Here is a 9,664-nt window from a genome sequence, read left to right on the forward strand (position 1 = left end):
AGAAAAAAAACACCAAAATTATTTAGAATCATATTTATTACTTGATGTACTGAACTAGCAGAATATCAATGTCAAATAAAAGCCTAATAAAGTATGGTATGTTAAACACATTCCACAGAGAAAGATGAAATCTGTTGATTGCTATTTGTGTGTTGTGTCTAGAACTGTGCATCACCTTCAACTCACAGTGATCTGCTGTCAGCAGCAGCCTTGCACAGACTGATCCTACAGGGACTGCATTTTCATGGTTACTTCTTTACTCTGCATGCACAAGTGGGGTATGACAGCAGCTGAGATGCAGCTGAGTTGGAAGGAGGCACTCCTCACTTTTCCCAAGCCTCACAATGCAGTTCACAGCCTGAGACAGGTGGTAAAAGGTCTGAGCAGTAACCGCTCCCCAGCTTGATAAGGGACTCGGTAAGGAACTCTGGGCAGTCTAAAAACAACCACCACCTCCCTAGAGCAAAACAAGAAGCACTGTCTGTATGTGCAGAGACTGTTGCATCACCTGGGGCAGGACAGGAAGCCAGAAGCTCACACTTGAAAGCTGCACCACTGCCTGCCTAGAAATCTTCCCTGTAAATCCAGCACAAGAAGCCAAGAGAAGCCAAACAGCTGTTAGACACTTCTAAAGCCATAAAGGCAGAAATGCTAAGAAACAAGAGAGGCACCCAGTTAAGAGTGCAGAAAATTTGAATACTGTTTCAAGAGTTTTAAAGACTCTAGAGAAAATAAAATAGAAAATATTTGCTACTCTTGGAATAAGTGCATCTGCAAACAACTCCAAAGCAGCCTGGACACGGCAGCTTGACAAAGTCCTGATAACCAGCAGTAATTTTCTGTGTTATCTCAAGCAGGAATAAGAAGTTTTTTCACTGCTACTCATTATACAGAAACTAAAAACCAGCACCCAAAGTCTTTCCTGGATGTAATAAACCCCCATCAACCTCCAAACACTGAACTGTGCATATTTGTCTATTGATTTCAAGCTTTGCACAAAATTCAGTTCTTCCTCCTAGTAAAACACATGCATGTCAGCCATTAGCGTGCCAAATAACATCCAGGATTTCCCAAATCTGGATTGCTTTGGCCATCTGCCAGAAGTCCAAGGACCACACCTCATCTGTGAGAAACATCAGATTCACTGTGGTGTTCTCTGCTGGACAACCTTGTTCTAACAAGGAAACAGGCTGGATGACACGGCAGAGAGAAATCCATCTTCCCTCTTTGTGTTTTTTAAAGCAGTTTAGACGCACAGCTTCCAACAGTGCTATCACTCGAGGATCAGGGTAGACAGGCATGGCCAGGTACTGCAGTTGTCAGAGCCATGCATCTTCATGATCTGGCCCTACTTTGCACACCCCTTGAGATTAATAGCTCCATGCTTACTTTTCTTTCAGCTTGCAGAAGTGGCGAGAAGTCACTTTGGCAAATGGCTCCCCTACAATTACTACGTGGCTTTCCTCTTCTCAACCTGCTTATTAAAAAGTTAATCAAGAAACTGCCCCACTTCATTGACTAAGGAACTTCATGAATCAGCTTGCCAAAAGTAAAGACAGTGGCAGGGAACAGAGTATCCGAGGACCAGAGCCTGAACTGCAAAATCCATCCGCCTCTTATATGCAATACTGATAGCAGAATAGTTTGATGGTTTTTCCATACTTCCATTTTTTGACCTGCCTTTTGGGGACAATAATTTAGGGGGGAAAAAAACCACCCAGAAAGCTAACAATTCATTAAAAATAAATTCCCTTCCTATGTATCTTCAACTGAAAGCACTGACTTCAAACAGCAAGATTAAAAAAGGGGGGCTATGAAATGCCATTTCAAGGCAGCACATAGATCCTCTCATGTCTTCTGCTGCTGCCCCTGCACACAGAACAGCAGATGAACAGGCAGCCCTATCCTATCTTTTAGTTGATTCTACAAATTAATTGGAACAAAAATAAGGGGTGCCACCCTGTTTTTATTACACAGAATCACAGGATATGCAGAGTTGGAAAGGACCCTCGAGCATCATCGAGTCCAATTCCTGGCCCTGAACAGGGGCTCTGTCAGCCTTGGTGCTGTGATCACTGCCCTAGAGAGCCTGATCCAGTGCCCAGCCATCCTCTGGGTGAAGAACATTTTTCTAATGTCCAACCTAAACCTCCCCTGACACAACTTCAGGCCATTCAACAGGTTCTATAGCTGGTCACCAGTGATACAGAGATCAGTGCCTGCCCCTCCTCTTCCCCTCACGAGGAAGTTGTAACTGCAATGAGGTCTCCCCTCAGTCTTCTCTTCTCCAGGCTGAACACACAAAGTGCCCTCAGCCGCTCCTCATATGGCTTCCCCTCAAGGCCCTTCACCATCTTCATTACTCTCCTTTGGACACTCTGTAAGAGCTTAATATCTTTCTCATATTGCAGTGCTCAAAACTGCCACAATATTCCAGATGAGGCTGCCCCAGGGCAGAGCAGAGCGGGACAATCCCCTCCCTCGACTGGCTGGCGATGCTTTGCCTGATGCCCCCCTGGACCCGGCTGGCCCTCCTGGCTGCCAGGGCACTGCTGACTCATGGCCAAGGGGCCATCGACCAGGACCCCCAGGTCCCTTTCCCAGCACTGCTTTCCAGCATCTCCTTCCCCAGTCTGTGTGAACATCCAGGGCTGCCCCACCCCAGGTGCAGAATCCGGCACTTTCCCTTTTCAAACACAGCAGGATGAATGGAGAGTTACAAGGCACAGAGAACACTCATGAAAGAGCCTTGCTCATTCTTCATCCAAGAAGTGCTCTTGACACACTGCTCCCAGAAGTCACAGGCACATTCTTGTCATTCATACTAATGTCATTCACACATTTGAAAGAAACCCAAGATAAGCACACTGTCCTGCTAAAAATAGTCACTAAGAGAGAATCAATCATGGTCGAGTTTCACAATTGGCTTAAGCCAATCTTTGAAAATTCAAGTGCCTCCTCCTCACCCACTCAAACAGTCTGATCACCCTTCTGAGAGCAACTAGTGCTCAGGTAGCTGCAGGGTCAGCTGGATCATATCTCCACCTCTGGTGAAACTAACCCTACAGGAGAACCTGTCTGCTCACACAGCAGCAAGCTGACCCAGCTGACTCCCCCACCACAGGCACATCAGTGCCAGCCAGAACGAGCAGGTGGGAACACCCAGTGCTGCAACAGGACAACTCTGGACCAGCTGAAGCTGCTCACAGAAAGATCTCACCCCCAGCCGAGTTGGAAAATTAGTATTTGTCCTCCTTCAAATAAATTTTTTGCTAACAAAACAACAAAAGCAAGACAATGCTTATTGTGTCATTGTATTGATGCTAAAGCTGGTCACATCCGAGTAGCACTGATTGGTTTTTCCCATTTCTCAGCCTTGACTCTTATTTGGATTGTTAACATCTCTCCTTTCTGTTCATAAAACACTTGGTATCAGGTTCCTCTGTTTTGTGGCAATACAGACTTTCTAATACATGCCAAGCCCCAAAGAAACACGGACTCTTTAAAGACTAAACTATCAAACTGATATCATATATCTGCTTTCTGGTGAAGATCAAAATATAGAACCATAGGATGGTTTGGGTTGAGAGGATCTTTAAAGGTCATCCAACCTGGCCCTGAATGTTTTCATGGATGGGGCATCCAGCAGCACTGTGGACAACTCATTCCACTGTGCCACCAGCCTCATGGTAAAGAACGCCTTCCTTGTATCTAGTGTGAATCTGCCTTCTTTTAGCTGAAAATCATTACCTCTTGTCCTGCTGCTACAGGCTCTGTTCAATTTTTCTGTCCCCATCCTTTTTACATCCCCCTTTAAGTACTGGAAGGTGCTATAATGTCTCCCTAGAGCCTTCTCCAGGCTGAACAACCCCAACAACAGTCTTTCAGCCTCTACCCACAGGAGAGCTGCTCCATTCCTCTGATCATCTTTGTCCCCTCCTCTGGACTTACTCCAACAGGTCCATGTCCTTCCTGTGCTGGAACTGGATGCAGCACTGCAGGTGGGGTCTCACCAGGCAGAATCCCCTCCCTCACCTGCTGCCCACCCTGCTTTGGATGCAGACAGGACAGGATTGGTTTCTGGGCTGTGAGTGCACATGGCTGGGTCATGTCCAGCCTCTCAGCCACCAGCACCCACAAGTCCTTCTCAGCAGGGCTACTCTTGATCAGTTCATCCCCAGCCTGGAATGTTACCAGGAGTTGCTCTGACCCAAGTGCAGCACCTTGCACTTGGTCTTGTTAAACCTTGTGAGGTTCCCATGGGCCCACTCCTTGAGCCTGTCCAGGTCCCTTTGGATGGCATCCTGTCCTTCAGGTGTGTCAATAGCACCACTCAGCTTGGTGTCATCTGCAAATCTGCTGAGTGTGCACTTCATCCCTTTGTCTGTGTCATTAATGAAGATATTAAATAACACTTGGTCCCAATATGGACCTCTGAGGAGCTCCACTTGTCACTGATGTCCATTGGGACTCTGAGCCATTGACCACTACCCTCTGGATGCAACCTTCCAACCAACTCCTAATCCACCTGTTGAATCCATCACTCTCCAATTTGGAGAGAAGGATGTAGTGGCGGAACATGTCAAAGGCTTTACAGAAGTTCAGATAAGTGACATCTGTAACCTTGTCCACTGATATAGTCACCCCATCACAGAAGGCCACTGGTCAGCCAGGACTTGCCCCTGGTGAAGCCGTGCTGGTTGTCTCAAATCACCTCCCTGTCCTCCATGTGCCTTAGCAGAGTTTCTAGGAGGATCTGTTCCATGACCTTCCCAGGCACAGAGGTGACGCTGACAGGTCAGTAGTTCCCAGGTTCTTTCTTCTACCCTTTTAAAATATAGGTACCTTATTTCCCTATTTCCAGTCATCTGGGACTTCTCCTGACTGCCATGACTGTTCAAATATCATGGAGAGTGGCTTGGCAACTTATCAGCACGCTAACATGCACTCATCTTAGCACAAAACTTACAGGTTGTGCAGTAGATGCAACTCAAGTGGGTAATGGCCTTGCACATCCTCCTTGAAAGGGTCCAAAGTGACATAATCCACAATGTAAAGAAACCACCTGAGAAGTGAGGAGAGGTAAAAGCACCCTGCAAGTTGGTTGACCCCGAGTTCACATTTCCAAGACAAGAACGTGCCATCAGGCACTCTGCCTTGCTGTGAACCTCTGAAGCACGACTAGGTATTGGACACAGACTTTGATATCATTGGATTTGTGCATTTGTCAGTTTTTATTTGTGTCTTGCCCTCTGTGTGTCACTTCAGGAGGCTGGCAGACAATTAACACACGCTGGCAGATGGCAAAGGCAGGAGAAGTGAGAGACTTCATCTGCTAAAGGGCATCACACTATACCTGGCACAGAAACTACCAGGCTCTGAAGACAGACATGAGTGTCAGATGCAGTTGACAGAAAACCAAATACTCAATACAACAAACAACACCTGGCTATTTACTCTGAAAGGTGAACAAAGTGATCAGCTACAGGCACTAGAGGGTTATTTATGCTGAGTTTTGGTCACTGTTCATTGGACTTTGGGTAGAGCTACAAATTGCAGGAGTAGGACTTGTTATTTCTGCTCTGTAATCAGAAATGAGCTGTTGTCTTGATGCTTCATCACATGTGCAAAGCTAGGAGACACATTAACTTGGAAAGCAAGGGGAAATAATTTTTCTCATGGCCAGTTCATATTTACAGAGGGAGAAGTAACTGAGTGTTCTGTTCTCCCCACCACAACCCCAGGACTACAACACTGGGCCAATTGTATGAGATGCACAGAACAGACACGGGATCTCTTGAACAAATTTAAAGTTTCTACTAAGAAAAAAGAGCTGGTGATTTACAGCAGGGCACCCAAAGCAACACAGGAGTCTACTGAAGAGAAAAAAGGGTATCAGCCAGCATTCAGAAACCAACCCCTGCATACCTGGGAAATGCCATCTGGGCATTCAGTAAGTTAAGCACAAACACATCTATCAGGCCTGCCCAGAAAAAGAAAAAAACCCACAAACTGAATTCCAGGCACTAATAAGCTTCACAATCAGGAAAAGAATTATATCCTGAACACACAGACATAACTAACGGAACAAAAGAAGCTGCAAAATGATTACTGAAACTGCTTTTTAGACTTTATCTACTTTATTCTTTGTAATTTCCCGAAATAGTAAGGAGGAAAAAAACCCCCACAAGCCTCTTATGTTCAGTGTTTTTGTTTGCCATAAGCTTGTCTTCTACCAAAGTCTCGGAGTTTCTCCAAGAAGCTCGAACAGAAGATGCAGATTACAGACAGTATCTTCTTCTGAGACTTGGTGGCACCAGTGTTTGGTAATTCAGATGCCTATCAGGACACAGCCTAAAAATCTGCACCTCTCCTGAGTTTCCCTATTCAGTCATTTGAATTGGAAAACACTGAGAAGCCCATGCATGCAAGGTCTAAGAGGTTTTTGCAAAGAGGAATCCTGTCTCAGCAAAGCCCGAGTGATTCCATATGGGTCCCATAATTCCAAATCTATCAGAAGAAGGACGCACTTTTAAGAAACTCAAATATTTGATTTACAGCTGCTCAACTGTGAGCACCAGGATCCAGTGGAGAAAAATAAAGATATTTCATATGCAGAATCATACCCTAGGATAGTTTTCAAGGATAAAAAGTTACCCAGCATCACTAAACAAATCATAATCTTCATTAAAAATGTGCAACTGATGGAGAGCTCTGTATTCTCATCAGTCTTTGTAGTGACTAGCTCTGCCAAGTGACTAAACCCAATCCTCCTCCTTTATGACAGAAGTGTATTTTTGTTTTGTTATTAAGAATAGTGAATCCTTCTGGCACTGCACAGCCAAGGGCAATTTATAAATTACATGCTAAAAGCTCTCAGTACCACAGTCAAGCTCTGATTAAAATAACTGCTACAGTTTATATTTTTCTGTGGCATTAACTTTAATTAAGTGCAACTCCAACGCAGCAAACCCCATTGAAGTCAACCACGCTGTTTTAGATTTACTCCCAACTTCAGCACATGACAATCAGCAAAGGAATTTTTTCTTTATTATGTCGCTCACGAAGGAGATGAGAGAGAGGAATTCCGTAATTAGAGTGAGGAGCTTAACACTCTACTTGCTCAAATGTGGACCCAAAGCAAACAAAGTACAGCTATTACAGCGCTTGTAACTCACACACCATATTTCACAAAGCTGCAGTGACTTCTTTTGAAATCACCGTGTTCTGCTCAACGACGGACGAGGTCCGTCTGCAACGTTAAGTCTGGCTGCGGAAGCACACACTTGGCTGCAGCACGTGCAGAGGGAACAACAATACTGCTGAATCCCTCTCCAGCTCCACGATTGTTTGGTCCCAAACAATTTTCTGCAAGGTTGCGTTAACAACCCACTTGTCCATTTATCTTCGCCGCAGCTGCGCTGGAGCTGCAAAAGTTACAGAACGCAGCGAAATCACTGCAGCTCCATAAAACAGGCAGTCATCTTGCTAGAGTAAGCAAGATTTTTGGGAGCTTGTGTTTCAGCAGGAGTTTATCCCCTGTAAGCTGCTCCACGACCAGTGCTGGCTGCTGACTGGCTGAGGAGATGAACACAGGTGGAGAAAGTAGGCAGAGAGGTTCTATTTCGGGCTCATTGCTGCTAAAAGGTTGCTTTGTTTTTACAGTTAGGCCTTACTTCTTAAGAGATACCACATGAGAGCCTCCTGCTGCATAACTACAAACACCTGAAATGGAAAAAAACCAACCCACTGTCCTTTGCTGGTCAGAGCACTGAGCGTGGCTCCGGCACAAAAAAGGGATCTGGAGGCAAAGAAGCAACCGTAGCAACGGATACACTTTGAGGTTTTAAGAGCTGCTTGATCTGTGCATTCCTTGAAAAGCCTGGTTCATTTCTGTAGCACTAAACAACCCGCAAAGGACCAGTCTGGGATTTTGCAGTAATTCAACTGGAACTTCACACATGAATTTGCTTGGGCTACCAACTGCTGCGGGGAAAATATCCTCTAAGGAGTATCATCTCCTCCACTTATTAATCCCACAGGATACTGTTTTAATATTCCCCTAAAATGTTTCAAAGCATCACTTCAGGAGCCTGAGGAGTTTTTAGTTCTTGCAGAAGTATATATAGATAGACAAAGAAGAAAAGCTATCTGAACACTGCAGTTTTAGAGTGAAGAATCACCAAGTCAACAAACAAAGGATAAGCCCAAAAATCTGAAATTGTTTTTTTTTTTATGTTTAGAACATTTCTGGCTACTCTTTTCAAAAATCTGGAGTTTAAGCACAGTTTTATAACAACTTTTAAAAGTCATCAGCACGGAACTGTGTGTAAAATCAAACCCTGTAAGACTGAGCATAAATGAAAAAAAGGGCTCTTAGCAGCCAGTTCTGCCAGGCACTGACAGCCCTCATTTAGAAACACTAATGCCCATCCATTAACTTCCCACTTGCAGGACTAGAGAAAAGATCCAACCCCAGTCCTGCTCTCCATCCTGCAAAGGGAGGTAAATCACTCTGGAGAGATCAGACAGATGCTGAGTGCAGCGCCTGCCACACTTTCAGACGAGAACAGCTCGTCCCTGAGCACCGCCTTCACTCAAAGTTAATTTTACACGATTCTGACTCCGCTCTGAACGACTTCCTAAAGTTTTCCTTGGCAGTTCACACACTTGGACTGCAGTAAGCACCATCTGGGGGGGTGGAGTAATTATCAGAGGGAAAAGGAAACCGCGGGAGGTGGCACTCACCGTGTTGCATTTCGTCCCACACACCACTTGCCGGTGGTTGAGCCACTGGGAGGCAAACACTTTATTGAGGGTTCCGAGGTGGAATTCTCTCTCCTTCAGGAGGCTGGGGAGCTGCTGGGCTGCGTATCCGTGCAACAGGCGGTGGTAGCTGGACTCATTCTGCATCCGGAGCTCCCTCCCTTTCAGGTAGTACACCAGGGACCTCTTCACCGGGGGGAGCCTCTTCCTTTTGTGCACCGAGTGATCCCACACATACTGTGAAGAATAAAGATGGAAATCGGATAAAGCAACTGGAACAAACTTTAGGCATCACCCTCCAAAATTCAACGGTATTCCCGGCGGAAAACCTGCAGCCTTCCAAACCACCCACGGAACACCGTGCGTGGAGATGAGCCCCGAAACGCTGAAAGGGCCTTTAGCAGCGTGGAATTAAACATATAAATATTTGCTAAAGGAGCAGTAACGCTGCGATGACATTAACGACAGCCCGCGGCCGTTCGGCACCGTTGGGGCGACGTTTGCTCGTGGAAACGGGAAGGGCGCTCGGACCGGGAGAGGGGCAGGTTTAGAAACCGGAGATCGGCAAGTTTGGGGGGTCACACTCCGGGGATGACACCAACCGCGGGGCCCAGCGGCCTCCTCCGGCCGGGCCAGAGCTGCCCCGGCACCATCGCTCCGCCGGGCCGGGGCTGGGGCATCGCGAACGGCCGAGCCCAACGGGGCTCCGCGAGCCCGGCGGGGAGGGGGTTACACCAGGACCGGGGCTGTCCTGCCTGAGTTAAACCAGGGCCAGGAGCTGCTCCTCCCCCGGTGACAGCGGGACCCGGGGCTGCCCCTCCCCCGGATCCCCCCGGTGACAGCGGGACCCGGGGCTGCCCCTCCCCCGGATCCCCCCGGTGACAGCGGGACCCGGGGC

At 46.8% G+C, this 9,664-nt stretch overlaps 1 protein-coding gene across 3 annotated transcripts in view; it reads right to left on the minus strand.

The window, feature by feature from the left end:
• Positions 1–9,664, minus strand: part of DCAF12 (DDB1 and CUL4 associated factor 12) — a 31,039-nt gene that overhangs the window by 20,832 nt on the left and 543 nt on the right. Inside the window, exons 1-2 of one of the 3 annotated variants that reach the window (XM_027665355.1) lie at positions 9,369–9,491; positions 8,749–9,003 (exon numbers count right to left, since the gene is read on the minus strand). In XM_027665355.1, coding sequence (XP_027521156.1) covers positions 8,749–9,003; positions 9,369–9,446 — 333 coding nt within the window. In that variant the 5' untranslated portion in view covers positions 9,447–9,491. Of the gene's footprint in view, positions 1–8,748; positions 9,004–9,095; positions 9,246–9,368; positions 9,492–9,664 lie in introns of those variants that run through there. The other 2 variants (XM_027665353.1, XM_027665354.1) reach the window with 2 other exon arrangements.

Source organism: Corapipo altera, unplaced genomic scaffold (assembly GCF_003945725.1).
Source record: "Corapipo altera isolate COAL_440 unplaced genomic scaffold, ASM394572v1 61045, whole genome shotgun sequence".
Classification (NCBI taxonomy): Eukaryota; Metazoa; Chordata; class Aves; order Passeriformes; family Pipridae; genus Corapipo; species Corapipo altera.